Genomic DNA, 16,880 nt, shown 5'->3' with positions numbered 1-16,880 from the left:
TCGGCTAAATATGCTGCCTCTCTACCACTTGAGCTACCGTGACTTCGATCGCCCATGCCACAAACTTATCATTTCAATTACCCGATTTTATTCTAATTATAAGCCGAAGTCGTGAGTTCGAATCCCGCATGTGACACAAATTTTTCATTTTGAAAAAAATTGTGTATAATTAATTGAGTATTTATATAATTAATAGAAGCTCATAAAATTTAGTAGTAAGTTTTAAGTGTTCGTTTAATTCAAGCAAGATCAGTAATGATTGTCAACCATCTAACCGTTGCGCCACATCTCGGCACCTGAAGCACCCACGCAAAAATAATAGCCCACACATTTAACTCCAATCCTCCAGAGATAATTTTTCAAGTTTCAGTTTCAAACCAGAACTATGGCATTCCAACTTCCTCGTAACGCTTCTGTGTGTTCACACAAAATGATACAATTTTTTAATTTATTATTGGAGTTTTAAATCAGTTAATTAAACACATTACTTTTTTTTAGTAAAATTCAATTTTATTTGCATATAAACAAGAATATAAACTAAATCATAGGGTAACAGTAAATTATTTACATTTTTTCCCTCATGTACTGAATTAGAAACAAATTTAATTTAACCGTGGTATACTTTAATTGCAAACAAATCAAACTTGAGTAATGCTCAAGTTTATACAAAAAAAAAACAAAAAAAAACATCATTTCATAATGGAAAGGAAAATCTCAGGGTGAGATGTATTCATATTAACAGCAGTGTTCGACCGGCCAGGCTATGGACGAGGTGCTTTCTTCTTCTTTTTTTTCTCTTTTTTCTCTGTTACCTCCTCGGCCGGCTGGTTGACTGAAGAAGCCTGAGAAGCCTCCCCCTTGCTCAAAGTTTTCGCTTGTTTATCTTCCTTTGACCTAGAAAGGTTAATTTTTAAATTTCATTCTTTGATATAAATAAAATATAATTACTTTTCTGGCGGTGTGAATATCAACATATCATCTTCAGAGTCCATCAACAAGGATCTTCTCAACGCAGAAACTTGATTTCTAGTAACCCTGCGGTGCTGAGAATACTCCGCTACAACTGCCTCAATTTCCTTATTTTCCATTTTATTATCCTACACATAAATTTTAAAAAATGAAAATAATCGTCTTGAGTAATTGCTGAATTTCCTGATCACAACTTTTGACTAATTTGTCAGGCAGAACTACTGGAAATGACATAAATTAAGCTTCCATCTAACTGACAAGTTTTTTTAAATTTTAATTTTACATAATAATACAAATAATGAGATGGCAAATAAGTTTGTCCGGTTTCTACCAACACCGTGGCACAACTGAAAGATGATGTTTTCAGTCGAGTGTAGCAAATTTTTCATAATGGAAGGAAATAGAGTGGACCAACCAATCGAGGTTGATTTGAGTGTTGTGAAAGAAATAACAGAGCAGGAATTTGCATCAGTAATTAAACATATCCTACAACCATCCAGAATCAACATCATCATAAATGCGCAATCACGCCACCCGTACGAACACAAAATTGCAAATCCATAGACTGAAAACTATAACAAAGAACTACAAACTATAAAAAATAGCAAACAAAAAAAATAAGAAAAACACCATCTACACATTATTAAGAAAAAATAACGAAACACAAAACAACATATTAATCCAAACATATCATAAACATGTAAAGTTAAAATTTGTGTACATTTTCAAAATGTTTTTTAAATATGAAATAATTGGGGTTCTTAGAAGACAATATGAAAATTAATTACAATCAAAATTAAAAATGATATAAAAATAAAGAATTCTTGGATTTAAGATAGTTTCGGCATTATGCCATCATCAGTGAGGGACTCTTCACGTTTGAATAACTCAAACAAAAAACCCGTGAGTGGAAACAGACCCAGTAAGTGGCCATGTGCCGGTTCAACATAAGCCCAGAGTAGTTGTGTCCTTTAAAATGTGGAGGTATAACAAAAGCAAAAGCATAACCATAGATAGCAAAACAGATAAAAAGATCACCCTATTTATAGGAAAATATTTTTCATTTTGTGCTGAAAACATTTGTGGCAAAATCATTCAGTGTAAATCTTATTAAATACAAAAACAAATTATTCTATTAATTTGAGCTTTTTTAAAATAGAAAAGTTTTACTTTTAAACTAATTAATTTTCATCTGTTATTTTAGGTAAGAGGTAATTATATATTTTTAAAAAATTCTCAAATTAAAAGAATAATCCTTTATTTTTATATTTAATTTTATATCTTTTTAATTTTAATTGTAATTAATTTCATANTTTAATTTTAATTTTAATTAATTTTTTATATGTTACTTTAGGTACGAAATTTTCTATTTTTCATAAAATTATCTTCTAAGAGCTCAATTATTTTATCATTATTTTACAAACCAATTAGGAATTTTACTTTACATGCTTATCATACGATCATTTAATGCTTAAAAAAAGTTAATTTGAAGTTAAAAACACAAAGGAGGCAGTAGAGATCATAATAAAAACGGACAATAGGTCAATACATACTTGATTATTATGTTGTATATAATATTACATAAAATTTCTTTAATTCCGCACATAAAAACTTAGCAAACTTTTTTGCCAAACCAATATTTATTATAATAATATTATTTTAAGAATTATTGCTGGATGGGATTAAATATTCAATTCAAGCTTTGATTATAATTAAGAACGTAATATATGTAAAAATGTATTTACCAAATCTGCTGATACGCCCTCCACCACTTTTCCAGAACGCAAGACTTTCCCTGGCCCTTTTTGCGGAGATTTTGGTTCCTGAGTACAATCTGGAAACATCATACTGACTCTTTTTAACATGTCAGTTTTCGAATGTTCTAGTTTAAGCCAATCGTTGTAAGTGAACTGTTTAACTTTTATTTTCTTCTTCTTGACTTCGGCCGATGGTTTATTTATTTCTTTATCTTCTTCCTCTTCATCTTCAATGATATTTTCCAGATTACTCAGTTTTGGTTTGACTTTGTTTAAGGAAGAAAGAGTTGTGAAAGAGGAACTCCGCTTTCGCAATCTTTGTGAAATATGACCTTCTTCATTTGGCACACTGTCTGATTTAAAATAAGACTTCACAGAACTAGCACGTTTTTTCCCTGTGGTGGGTTTTTTAGGGCTGATCGGCTCAGCTTCTAGATTGGTGAAATTCAATTTTTTGAAACAGCTTGTTTTACTAGTTGAAGAAGTGCTAGGGGCTCTACTGACTGTAGGAGCGTTCTCTTCCGACGTACTTGGAGTTAACGATAAAACAGGCATGTTTTGGGACTTTTTCCTTGAGCTTACTTTGGTCTTAGGCACCTTGATTACTTTTTCGCCGACTGGCTCGGGCTCAAGAGAAGCCGCTCTTCTCCTCGGTCGTGTATGTTTCTCTTCTTTATCATCTTGACTTTCAGACACAGTTCGGACCTTAGAATAGCCTCCAGCTTTTGTATTAGTTGGCTCAAGTGAAGAAGATCTCCGCTTCCGACTGCCAGCAGTACGCTTTGCACTGATAGTTTCCAAAACTTCAGAAGGCTCATTATTCAACATAGCAGTGTCGAGGACGCTATATGAATAATCGACTAATGTAGTAGATCTTAATACACGTCCAGGGGTTGGTTTCAATTTATGAGGGTGATTTTCAGTAATTTCAGTACCTTAAAAACAAAATGAAAATTTAATTTAAAAACTGCAGTATTTTGGGCATACCACATAGAATAAAACTAACACTATTATGTATGATGATGAGGACAAGCAGGGGCTTCCTAATATCCTAATCATCAAACAATATCATTTTAGTTTTATTCTATGCAGTACTATAATTATTTTTTTCCAATTAGCAAGTACAATTTAAGTTTATTAATAATAATATAAATTAAATAAAAACCTTTCGTAATTTGTGTTTCTTCCAACATTCCTAAATCCAACAAACCATATGACGAATCAGATTCATCTGATAACTTCAAGGCTTTTCCCGGGGTCTTCTTGTATTTTCTGCGTTTCGATCTTTGCACGGGTGTTGCAACATCGTTATCATCTGCGACTAGACCAAAAAATAAAAATATAAGTAATGAATACAACCTAAATTTATTTTTTATTTCAATTAATTAAGGTTTTTAGTTGAGATAAAAAAGTCAATGGCACGAGCGGGATTCGAACCCACAATCTTCGGCTAGATACGCCGCTGCTCTACCACTTGAGCTATCATGACCTCGATCCACTTGGACATCAACTTCCCATCTCAACCTCACCACCTTTTGAATTTTCCCGCCTTTTTGCCATTTTTCAAATATCGTGTAATCGGGTTGTATCTCGACGAAAAATGAAATGGCCACGGAGAGCTTTAGTGAAGTATACTTCATTTTTAATCATTAAATTCACTAATTTCGTTGTCCGCTTGACTAATTATTATATTACAATTAATTAAGGTTTTTTGATGAATTGTTGATTTTGAAAAATGGCAAAAAGGAGGGAAAATTCAAAAGGTGCGGTTGAGATGGGAAGTTGGTGTCCAAATGGATCGAGGTCACGATAACTCAAGTGGGAGAGCAGCGGCGTATCTAGCGTATCTGTAGTCCCAAGTGAACTAAAATGTGTCTCATTAAGAGAGTTTTGCATTAAAATTTCAATCAATTCTTCTGCCAAAATATGAGGAAACCATTGCTCTGACAAACATATCCAGCAAAAGCATGAATTTGTTCATGCTATTTATGTATAGACACAACCTATTAGAAGAGTATTGTAAAAAACAAAAACAAAAGTTTTAATAGTGTAACTTATGTATAAATTTAATAACTGAACTAACTAGGACCTAATTAAGTAAATAAAACTAAAAAAAGAACTATTTAAGTCCAATTTTCACTATATATTTATATTAATTACTAAAAAAAATAAAAACAGATACAGTCAAACTTCACATAATTGAACACTAATCATGAATGGGATTTTGGCCTGTTATATAAGAGGGGAGAGCACAGTCACTAATTTTCTCTTACTCATTGACTTATATGACGTTGACCATTTCTCTGATAGAAAGAAAATTTTTTCAACCTCTTCTCTGAATCTATGTCACAATCTCAATGTCAAAACTAACCGAGAAACCTCTTATCTATATATGTGTCCGTTTGGGTACTTCAACTGTATATTAGTTTATAGGCAAGAAACTAGGGCTCTTTTTTATTAAATAAATAATTACATATAATAATCATACCTTCTTCCGAAACCTTTTTGAAATGTACACCAGGGATTGCTGAAAAAATAGACTTTATTATTACAATATACATTGGAAATAATTCTATCCTAAAAATAACAGATACCAATTTTATTTTATTTTTTTTTTCTGTTCTAAAGAAAATTATGCAGATATAATCTTTATGTTACATCAAAAATGCTGATATATTTATATAAAACTTGTGCATTATTAATAAACAAAAATTAACACTTACTCAAAGTACTGTCCATTTCCATAGATGTAAACGATGACACTAAAAAAACCAAACATTTTTAATGTGTATGTATTTATAGTATTCATTTATTTAATTATTTATTTATAGACACAATGTATTAAAAGAGTATTGCAAGATCCAAAAAAAAGTTTTAATAGTGTAACTTATGAATTTAATAACTGAACTAACTAGACCTAAGAAAGTAAATAAAACTACAAAAAGAACTATTTAAGTCCAATTTTCACTATATATTTACCTACCTGACCTACCTTCAAGCATAACACTAACCTTATCCCTCTACCTGACCTAACCCATCCCCTAAGCCTAACCATTCTCTAGGCGTAGCATTAACCTGTTTCTAAGCATAAGAATAACCTAATCCCATCTCTAAACCTTAAACTAACCATAACCCTAACCTTTCATAACCTGACTCTCAGCTTAACACTAAATGGCACACTAATTCTAGCCTAACCCTTTCCTTACTTGTCTTTAAGCATAACCACCCTCACTGAGCCTAAATATAATCACAGTCCTACCTTACCGAACAAATCCCTAAGTGTACATAACCTAACCTTCCATACCACTAACCATTACTTGTCTCAACTCTAACTAAACTAGCCCACCTCTAAACCTTAAACTAACCTTAACCCTTCCTAACTTGTCTTTAACAGTTGACTGCTACTTGGGTCCCTTCCCTCACGCTACTGCTGTAGTCTATTCAGCGGGTAGCTGAGCAAGGTTAGAAGGGTATAGAAACTCTTAGCTTCAATATAGGCATTTCTGGTTTTGCAATCACATAGAAGAGACCCTCCCGATACTAATTCAGCCATCCACCAAGATCAAACGCCATTTGTACACTTTCAGCAATTATTAAAAAAAAGATAGGTAAAACAAAGGAAAAACATTAATTCAATATTTAGAAAAAGTTTACACTTTTCCTCGTGTGCTGTCAACGTGTTAACACAGTGATGAACCATAACCCTACTTAACCAAACCCCCTCTAGCAGGTATTATTTTAATATGTAATTAGATTATTTATGAAAAAAATTAAGTCAGTGGTAAGGGGTAAAATTTTAAATAATATTATATTCAAGCCAGAGTTCCCAATATTGGTAAATAGATGGCTGCCCAGCTGAATGTGTTAAGAAAAATAGATTTAAGGGTAAACAATTATTTTATAAGATAGAAACCAATTGTTTTAAATTTCTAAGATGGTCAAATAAAATTATGAAGGTTGAGCGAACAACACTGAAACTAATGAAAGACATGTGTAAAGAATGATCAAGTGAAAACAAAAAAATTCATGGCTGACTGTTGGAGGAAGAGGACGGAATTAAAACAAGTATAAAATACAAACAAAACTTACATGAAGAAGTGTCACATTCTTCTCTATGTTTAACTTCTAATATTTCCTCTAAAACAAAGAAACAAAATGGATTTTATACATTATCCTTGGGTATTTGTGTGTAGTATAAGACTTACCTTTCGTAGTATCATCTGGTTTATTCAATTCCTTCGGCGATCCTAAAAACAACGAGAAAAAACATTTTTTTAAAAGATGATTTTAAATTGATTAAAAACATAATTATTCCAAATGATTTATAACATTGAATTGTTCAAATGAAATAAACATATCATTAAATTTATCAAATAAATAAAGCTTGGAAGATTTATATAGATTTTTTTAAATACTAACTTGGTGGTGTGTCATGGCTTTCGATAGATTCAAGTGGTTTTGGGAAATTAACTGGCATATCTACTAACAAAATAACATTAATAAAATAAAGCCAATAGCTAATTTAAAATAATAACAGATTTATACTTTAAATCAATTCATAAAATTACATATCACTAGTCTACTTCAAATCTTCAATAAGGCAACTTTTTAAAGTGGAAATATGCTGACAAAATTTGAAATTACTTTTAATTTAATATATAAAACAGCTATAGCACATTATTTATATTATTAAGAAATAGTAATTCACAGTCTTACTTTCATCTGCTAGACATGTCTCCTCGACTTGAATAGATTCTAAAGCCAAAACAAATTAAGATTTTTTAATATCAACAGTTGATGTCTAATAACTCAGAATATATCATCTTGGGGGCTTTTTAAAAAACAATTGCTGAAATGAACTACTAAATTTTTTAACAAACCTGGTACTAGGACTAAGCTCGGAAAAATACAGTAAATAGAATAGGCATTAAAACTTTTATAGCATTAAAAAAAATCATTATATGAACATAAGTATGATCTCTGATACAGGAGCCCTGGCCATGGCAATAAAAAGTGCCGAAAGCTGTTCTTAAAAAGACCTCAAGATTATCCATTAAAGGCTGAATCATTAACACAAAATTAAAAGTTTTTACTGGCGAAGTCTTATTTTAATTTAACTTACGTGGCACAGTTGTATCACATTCCTTTGGAAGATCAGCAGGTATGTCTGAAAGATAAAGGTTTGTGAGGTTTCTCATGTAATAATGATTTAAGAAGTAACCTTAAAAATGATTAATCTTTATCTCAACCAATACTTTACATAAATATTAATTAATTGGAAGATGTTATTTGGTCAATCGGACCACGAAATATAATGGACTTAAAAATTATATTGATACAAATCTTCTAATCAAAGATATGATGATCAAAAACAAGAAACTCACAATTTGTACAATCTAATTAAACTCTGATATTGTATATTTCTCCCTGTCTTCTATTTTAAATAGAAGCATTTTTCAATGCTTTTAATGCTATTTTGCAGCAATGCTGCATGCTTTTGCTCAACGATTAAAATTTAAAATTAAAACAACAAAAAGGATACATGCAACACAAAGAATTTATTTTGAATGGACTTTTTTAGAAATGTGTTTTCTACAGCCACAAGTGAACTGAAATGGGACTCATTAAGAGAGTTTTGCATTAAAAATCCAATAAATTCTTCTGCCAAAATGTGAGGAACCATCGCTCTGACAAGCATATCCAGCTGGGTTGTTACACTTGTATGAGATATGTTGTCTCTGTGCATTTGTGGCAAAAGCATGAATTTGTTCATTATAAACGATTGAAGGACCAGAGCGATTTGCGCCTTCTAAATCAAACTTTTCACTTCTGAATCGAGCAAACTAATTTACGGATGGTGCTTTGTTCTAAATTGTTATTATCATACACATAAATGTTTCTAGCTCTTTAAGCTACAGTTTTCCCTTGGCAGAAATGAAAAAAAAATGAATTGCTAAATAAACATTGCTTCAAAAGACAAGAGGGATAAAATCCAATTATTGAAAAACACTAGACTTATTTTACAACCCAATATATACTGATAGACAAATTTAATACACCACTCAATTTATTTAGTTAAAATTAAATTCATTATCTTTCTACATTAGTTACAAGTAATTAGAAGCTATCGTAGTCAAAATAAACAGTAAATAATGCTTTACTTCCTTTGTTTACTTTTGAACTGATTAATCCCATTTGCAAAATAAGTAGCATTATACCCTTTCATTATTATATGCATAAAGGTTGGTTTCGGTTAATCCTTTTCCTTCATTGATTTTATTCTTATTTATTTGTATAGAGCAGTTATTGTGGATGACTACCTAAATGTGGATGAAATTGAGTGCTTGGTATAGCTAGATTTGAACCATCGAACACATTTGGGACTAACTTAAGTGATGAGTATGGCAGCCAGGTTTTCTAACACCCTAGAAGTGTTGGAAATGGCTGTTCTTGATGAATGGGCAAGAATTCTTCAGGATTTTACCAGATGTTTCCTAGGAATGCAATGGCCAGAAGAGTTGGGAATGAATTTTGAAAGAATGAATATTGAAGGAAACAAAATTTTTTTTTTTAAATTAGGTAATAAACGGTTGCTTTTTAAATGTCTTGACCTTACAACCAAACCTATTTTTGGTATGCAAATTATGAATAAACCTAAATAAATTCAAATTTAAGGGGGGTGCGTTAATTTTGACCATCAGTTTATTTAAAACAGAGTAGAAAATTACCTTTTTCTTCAGTTTGAGTTTCTTCCTTCTCCTTTACAGATGTCAATTCTAAAAATAAATGATAAAATGTAATAATTTTAACAGTGCTAATGTGTTATAGTTAATAAAATTGTATTTTTCCATATAGCGACTTTCTTTCAAAGTGAAACTTATGCTCATCAGAATGTACGTGCATAACAACAATAAACAAGTTAGTACTTGTTTAAAAAATAAAATGTATAAAATCAATCCATCCTAGTAAATAGATTGGGTTTTGCTTAAAATTCAAATCAGCTATTATATATAAATTACATATAAACATTAATAATAAATTTAAAATTAAACAGTGCCATGAGTCTTGGGAATATTGTGCATAAGAAGAGCTTACGATCTGTAAATTTGGGATCTTCTTCTACAACGTTGCTGTGTGCATCTGTAAGCAACAATTAAATGAATGAATTAATTGAATAATTAATTAGGTAAAATAATTATTTAAAAAAACAAATACAGTCAAGCTAGAAACTAGGGCTCTTTTTTATTAAATAAATAATAACAAATAATAATCATACCTTCTTCTGAAACTTTTTTGAAATGTACACCAGGGATTACTGAAAAAATAGACTTTATTACAATCTACATTGGAAATAAGATCTATCCAAAAAATAACAGATACCAATTTTATTTATTTATTTTTTTGTTCTAAGAAAATTATGCAGATATAATCTTTATGTTACGATAAAAATGCTGATAGATTTATATAAAACTTGTGCATTATTAATAAACAAAAATTAATACTTACCCAAAGAATTGTCCATTTCCATAGATGTAAGCGATGACACTAAAAAAACGAAACATTTTTAATGTGTATGTATTTATAGTATTCATTTATTTAATTATTTATTTATAGACACAATGTATTAGAAGAGTATTGTAAGATCCAAAAAAAGTTTTAATAGTGAAACTTAGGTATGAATTGGTTTTATGTTTATATATGTTTGGTGTTGAAGGGGTGGGGAAGGAAGTCGGTATCGAAAAGACATTTTTGTGTATTTCTTGTGTTTCTTTGAAGTGAAATAAGCCGACAAAGGGGAAACAATATGTTGGTAATAGTTTGGCCAGATTGCTAGTTGATAGTTTGGCCAGATTGATAGTTTGGCCAGAAATAAAACTAAAAAAAAGAACTATTTAAGTCCAATTTTCATTATATATTTATATTAATTACTAAAAAAAATAAAAACAGATACAGTCAAACTTCCCATAATTGATCACTAATCATGAATGGGATTTTGGCCTGTTATATAAGAGGGGAGAGCACAGTCACTAATTTTCTCTTACTCATTGACTTATATGACTTTGATCATTTCTCTGATAGAAAGAAAATTTTTTCAACCTCTTCTCTGATTCTATGTCACCATCTCAATGTGAAAACTAACCGAGAAACCTCTTATCTATATATTGTGTCCGTTTGGGTAGTTCAACTAACCTAGTTTATAGGCAAGAAACTAGGGCTCTTTTTTTTATTAAATAAATAATCACAAATAATAATCATACCTTCTTCTGAAACCTTTTTGAAATGTACACCAGGGATTGCTGAAAAAATAGACTTTATTACAATCTACATTGGAAATAGTTCTATCCAAAAAATAACAGATAGCAATTTTATTTATTTATTGTTTTGTTCTAAGAAAATTATGCAGATATAATCTTTATGTTATGACAAAAATGCTGATATATTTATATAAAACTTGTGCATTATTAATAAACAAAAATTAACACTTACTCAAAGTACTGTCCATTTCCATAGATGTAAACGATGACACTAAAAAAACCAAACATTTTTAATGTGTATGAATTTATAGTATTCATTTATTTAATTATTTATTTATAGACACAATGTATTAGAAGAGTATTGTAAGATTCAAAAAAAGATTTAATAGTGTAACTTATATATGAATTTAATAACTGAACTAACTAGACCTAAGTAAGTAAATAAAACAAAAAAAAAGAACTATTTAAGTCCAATTTTCACTATATATTTATATTAATTACTGTTTATGAATGTAGAGCCCTCAGGAAGGCATAATAATAGCCAGAAGCTTGGCGGTAGTGCAATAATTTTCATTCTTGGACCATTCCCTGATCCGAAAACATCAATATTACAACAGCTGGTCAATCATTATGCCTGACATAAATTAGCCTCGTTAGATATACAAAACTTACTCTCAGGTTAGTTATTTAATAGAGTTATTATTAGAGTTAATTTAAGATCAAAATGAGATTCTACAAATCGAAATGTTAAAAAATTAGAAATAATTAATATAAAATATAAAGTGCAGGTACAAGGGACTCAATACACTAAATATTTCTTTAACAAATGAACAACCAGGCAAATGTGTTTAGTAAAAATACTCACTTTGAGATTTGGCATCGTCCTTCTCCTCTTCCATCTCCATTTCAACTGAAAACACTGAAACCAAAGTTTTTCGTTAGTATGCAACTTGCTGAACGATTTTCAGTGACTTACTCTTTGATGAGCCATCTGCTTCAGCTGGCTGTTCATCGACAAAAGCTAAATCGGGAAAAAATAAATCTATATTAGTTTGATATATTTCTTCTAGAAAAAACAGTGAGTTGTGGATATGCAAATACATAACCCATCCATAAACCCAACCCTCATCCTACCTGGCCAGCCACTAACCCAAACACTAACCTTAGCCCCCTAACCTCACCCATCCCCTAAACCTAACCATCCTTAACCTGTCTCTCAGCTTAACACTAACTGCACACTACTACTAACCTAACCATTTCATTACTTGTCTTTAAGCATAGCCCCCCTCACTAAGCCTAACTATAATCCAAGTGGTACCTGAATTGAACACATCCCAAAGAGTACTTAACCTAACCCCTATCTAGGGCTAGTATTAACCTTAACTGTACCTAACCTAACCTTCTGTAGCACTAATCATAAACTGTCTGAACCCTAATTAACCTAACCTACCTCTAAACCTTGAACTTGCCTTTTCAGCAGGTAGCTGAGAAGAGTTAGAAGGGAATAGAAACTTAGCTTCACTGTAGCCATTTGTGCACACTTTTACACTTTTCCCCAGGCGCAGTCAACTAACTAACCCCCTCTAGCAGGGATTATTTTATGTGGTTAAATTATTTATGGAAAAAAATTAAGAGTCAGTGGTAAGGGGTAAAATTTTAAATAATATTATATTCAAGCTGGAGTCCTCAACATCGGTAAATAGATGGCTGCCGAGTTGAATGTGTTAAGAAAAGAACATTTAAGGTAAACAATTATTTTAAGAGATAGAAACAAATTGTTTTAAATTTGTAAGGACGGAATTAAAACAAGTATAAAATATAAACAAAACTTACATGAAGAAGCATCACATTCTTCTCTAAGTTTAACTTCTAACTTTGATTCTAAAACAAATAAACAAAATTCATTTTATACACTATCCTTGGGTATTTGTCTATAATATAAGGTTTACCTTCTGCAGTTTGATCTGGTTTACTCAATTCCTTTGGTGATCCTAAAAACAATGTAAAAAAACAATTTTTAAAAAGATGGTTTTAAATTTATTAAAAACATAATTATTCCAAATGATTTATAACATTGAATTGTTCAAATAAAATAAACTTATCATTAACATTATCTAATAAATAAAACTTGAAAGAGATATATATATATTTTATATATATATATGTATGTATATGTATATGTATATATATATAAAATACTAACTTGGAGGTGTCTCATGGCTTTCGCTTGATTCAAATGTTTTTGGGATATTAACTGGCACATCTATTAACAAAATAACATTCATAAAATAAAGCAAATCGCTAATTTAAAATAATAACAATTTATAGTTTAAATCAACTCATAAAATTACATATCACTAGTCTACTTCAAATCTTCAATAAGGCAACTTTTTAAAGTGGAAATATGCTGACAAATTGGAAATTACTTTTAATTTAATATATAGCACATTATTTATATTATTAAGAAATAGTAATTCACAATCTTACTTTCATCTGCTAGACGTGTCTCCTTGACTTGAATAGATTCTAAAACCAAAACAAATTAAGATTTTTCAATATCAACAGTTGATGTCTAATGACTCAGAATATACCATCTTGGGGACTTTTTAAAAAAACAATTGCTGAAATGAACTACTAAATTTTTTAACAAACCTGGTACTAGGACTAAGCTCGGAAAAATACAGTAAATAGAATAGGCATTAAAACTTTTATAGCATTAAAAAAAATCATTATATGAACATAAGTATGATCTCTGATACAGGAGCCCTGGCCCTGAAGATGACAATAAAAAGTGCCGAAAGCTGTTCTTAAAAAGACCTCAAGATTATCCATTAAAGGCTGAATCATTAACACAAAATTAAAAGTTTTTACTGGCGAAGTCTTATTTTAGTTTAACTTACGTGGCACAGTTGTATCACATTCCTTTGGAAGATCAGCAGGTATGTCTGAAAGATAAAGGTTTGTGAGGTTTCTCATGTAATATTGACTTTAAAAAAAACCTTAAAAATTATATTGATAAAAAGCTTCTAATCAACGACATTATGATATGATGATCGAAAACAACAAGAATCTCACAATTTGTATAACCTAAGTAAACTCTGATATTTATGCTTCTCCCTGTCTTCTATTTGAAATATAGAAAAGCTCAATGATTAAAATTTTAAATCAACAGAACAAAACTTGGTGTTGAATGCTTCCTTTCTGGAGGCCCTAAATAAAAAAATTTAAAAAAAAATATTTTGTTGTCATTGATAACATCTATTCCCTGATTTACTTTGTGTAGAGAGGCTTTGCTGTCTGTAAGTTCACTAGGAGACTCTATAGCATTTCCAATAATATTAGAAACAGTTTGAAATAGCATAATTTTAAATAAATACACCAGAAAACATAATTAATCTTTACTGTGATAAAAAAAAAATATTGACGAGTTGATTGTATTGAAATTGTAAAAGTTTCTCTTTAAAACACCCTCAAATCTTATCTGTCAAAAGTATTGCTTTTATGCCACCAATTATATTTGTTTATATGCATTATTTTCCTTTGCTTCTAATCATGCATACATACTTACAAGAACAATTTACGGCATACTTACTTGGTTGAGTATCGCTGAATTCCATAGAGGTCAAAGTGTCTTTGCTTTCAACTGTTAATAGATAAAGAAATTGGTTCAGAATAGTACAATGGTACTAAAATAAAAGAATCCTGACACAGGTGTACAAAAATACTTACTCGGCCAAGAGCTGTTCTTCTCCTCAAAAGACACTGCAAAACATCAAAACATTAGTTTTATAATTATAATTGCAAGATATCAAAAGGAGAAGGCTTACTGTCTCTCTCGACATAAATAGATGCTTCATGTTGAGCAGGAGATTCTAGAAACAAACAACATTAATAACTAAATAAATTTGTTTTTAAATTCTGCTAAAAAAAATTGTAAATTAAATTGTTTCTAACTAATATAATACCCTAATGAAACAGGCAGTAGTTAAACAGTGAAAATTTTGGTTAGTTTCAAATAAGGTTTATATCAACAGAAAATGTATTATTTTATTGGATCAAGAATTTCAATGAAACATTTTTAATACTAGGTCAAAAAATATTAACATGTCAGGCCATTCTTGCTACGTCGCTCAGTCACAATTTATGTATTGTAATTCAATGGATGGGTCAAAGTTGCTTGCCCGCAGGTTGAAAGTAGGTTAAAAAAAATTTACAGGAAGAAATAAAGTTATATTCATTTCTTACACCTCAAAAAAAAGAAGAAAAAATCGAAATATAAATTTTCTCTCAAATTTTTCACTTTCCAAATGCCTGTAAGTTTCTCCGAAAACCACAAAAATGGTGATAACTTTGAAATAACACCACCGATCTACAGGAAAGTTTACAAGGCCTGGAACCTTCAAAAAAAGAAAAACCCTAACCTCCCTAACCATATCTTCATCCAGAAAGTGGTCGATACTTCTTATACTGAAAATAAAGAATTTTTGTTTATTTTATCCTTATTTTCCTCACTTCTAATGACACAGTCATGGTCTAATGACTTTTGATATTTCCTTAGTTTTATAAAGTTTTTCTAGATATTTTGACCAAATTTTAACAAGATTGATACACGAGATCAAGTTGAACTAGTCGACAGGCTACATTCGCTAACTCGCAACTCCCTCCACCGGGGGGTTCAAAATCGAACAATCGGAAAAGAAACATACTTTTACGAAGTTTTAACACCAATAACACCAAGTTGACATAGTCTGAGTTTTTAAATTTTTTTTCTGTTTTTTATAGCCTATTTTGTTGACCAGAGCACAAATCAATCGTATTGTTGAATTATGTTTTTTGGGGGAAAGGGGAGCATGAAAACAAAGGCCAGGGGCAATGATGAGAATTGAATCCACAACCATGGGGTATATGAGCTGAGAGTCTATCACAGTGACTACTGTGATCTCCTAGGCTGAAAGGATAGGAATTAAGCTTTCCAAAGGTTGTAACAATAATTCACTACTTTCATGGTTCGCTTGACCAATTAATACATGACAATTAATTAAGGTATTTAGTTGAGATGAAAAAAATGGCAAAAGGAGGGAAAACTCATAAGGTGAGGTTGAGATGGGAAGTTAGTGTCCGAGTGGATCAAAGTCACGATAGCTCAGGTGGCAGAGCAGCGGCGTATCTAGCCGAAGGTCGTGGGTTCGAATCCCTCTCGTGCCATTAACTTTTGTTCATCTTGACTAAATACCTTAATTGGTTGTAACAATGTTGAATTTGGATAAAATCAAGGGGAGTTAATGTTTTTAAAAGGAACAGTTGACATCAGAGAAAAAATTGCACTGGCTGAGCTAACAAAAAAAAATTATATTTTTTGTTTACTATAACAATTTCTGTTTAAGGGCTTTAAGAGTGCTTTAAACAAATAAGAATAGTGTTTAAATTTTGTTTTTTGTCTGCTTTACTGAGAGTTTTGGGTTTTGTATATTTTTTTTTAATTTACCATTTTACTATGACTTTCTTACCCTGTTAGAAAAAAATGAATTGACTGAGATAAAATAACCTTGAAATACATGTACAACGAAGACTCACGCTCAAGGCTCATAGACCACATGGTCGTCAGTTCAATTCCCACTGTCGCCCCAGGAATTTCTGAACACTCCCCCTTCCCCCCCACCAAAAATAAAATCATTTCATATCTTGGCTAACATGAAAGACATAGAACCATTATAAAAAAATTTACAAGAAAGTATTTAAATTACAATTCACTATTTTTCGTGGTCCACTTGACCAATTAATTTCATTCAATTAATTAAGGTTTTAAGTTGAGATAAAAAAGTCAGTGTCACAAGCGGGACTCGAACCCACGACCTTCGGCTTGATACACCGCTGCTCTTCCACTTGAGCTATCGTAACT

General features: G+C 30.8%; 1 protein-coding gene across 21 annotated transcripts in view; it reads right to left on the bottom strand.

The window, feature by feature from the left end:
* Positions 1–640: 640 nt before the first annotated feature.
* The window catches only part of LOC106664052 (protein ELYS), a 50,966-nt gene continuing 34,726 nt past the window's right edge, over positions 641–16,880 (bottom strand). For 10 of the 21 annotated variants that reach the window (XM_024225989.1, XM_024226003.1, XM_024225999.1 and 7 more), the window contains 27 exons: positions 14,809–14,853; positions 14,711–14,743; positions 14,574–14,624; positions 13,882–13,926; positions 13,469–13,507; positions 13,185–13,244; positions 12,931–12,972; positions 12,815–12,862; positions 11,958–12,002; positions 11,847–11,900; positions 11,214–11,252; positions 10,986–11,023; positions 10,233–10,281; positions 10,003–10,041; positions 9,822–9,866; positions 9,455–9,502; positions 7,849–7,893; positions 7,443–7,481; positions 7,146–7,208; positions 6,932–6,973; positions 6,816–6,863; positions 5,450–5,488; positions 5,215–5,253; positions 3,892–4,047; positions 2,715–3,661; positions 949–1,097; positions 641–894 (listed from right to left, as the gene is read on the bottom strand). In XM_024225989.1, the coding sequence (XP_024081757.1) occupies positions 762–894; positions 949–1,097; positions 2,715–3,661; positions 3,892–4,047; positions 5,215–5,253; positions 5,450–5,488; positions 6,816–6,863; positions 6,932–6,973; positions 7,146–7,208; positions 7,443–7,481; positions 7,849–7,893; positions 9,455–9,502; positions 9,822–9,866; positions 10,003–10,041; positions 10,233–10,281; positions 10,986–11,023; positions 11,214–11,252; positions 11,847–11,900; positions 11,958–12,002; positions 12,815–12,862; positions 12,931–12,972; positions 13,185–13,244; positions 13,469–13,507; positions 13,882–13,926; positions 14,574–14,624; positions 14,711–14,743; positions 14,809–14,853 (2,420 nt within the window). In that variant the 3' untranslated portion in view covers positions 641–761. Of the gene's footprint in view, positions 895–948; positions 1,098–2,714; positions 3,662–3,891; positions 4,048–5,214; positions 5,254–5,449; positions 5,489–6,815; positions 6,864–6,931; positions 6,974–7,145; positions 7,209–7,442; positions 7,482–7,848; positions 7,894–9,454; positions 9,503–9,821; positions 9,867–10,002; positions 10,042–10,232; positions 10,282–10,984; positions 11,024–11,213; positions 11,253–11,846; positions 11,901–11,957; positions 12,003–12,814; positions 12,863–12,930; positions 12,973–13,184; positions 13,245–13,468; positions 13,508–13,881; positions 13,927–14,573; positions 14,625–14,710; positions 14,744–14,808; positions 14,854–16,880 lie in introns of all 21 variants that reach the window. The other 11 variants (XM_024225993.1, XM_024225995.1, XM_024225990.1 and 8 more) reach the window with 11 other exon arrangements.

Source organism: Cimex lectularius, unplaced genomic scaffold (assembly GCF_000648675.2).
Source record: "Cimex lectularius strain Harlan isolate CLEC.00 unplaced genomic scaffold, Clec_2.1 scaffold82, whole genome shotgun sequence".
NCBI lineage: Eukaryota > Metazoa > Arthropoda > Insecta > Hemiptera > Cimicidae > Cimex > Cimex lectularius.
Note: the sequence above shows the minus strand (reverse complement) of the source record. Positions and strands in the feature narration are given on the sequence as shown.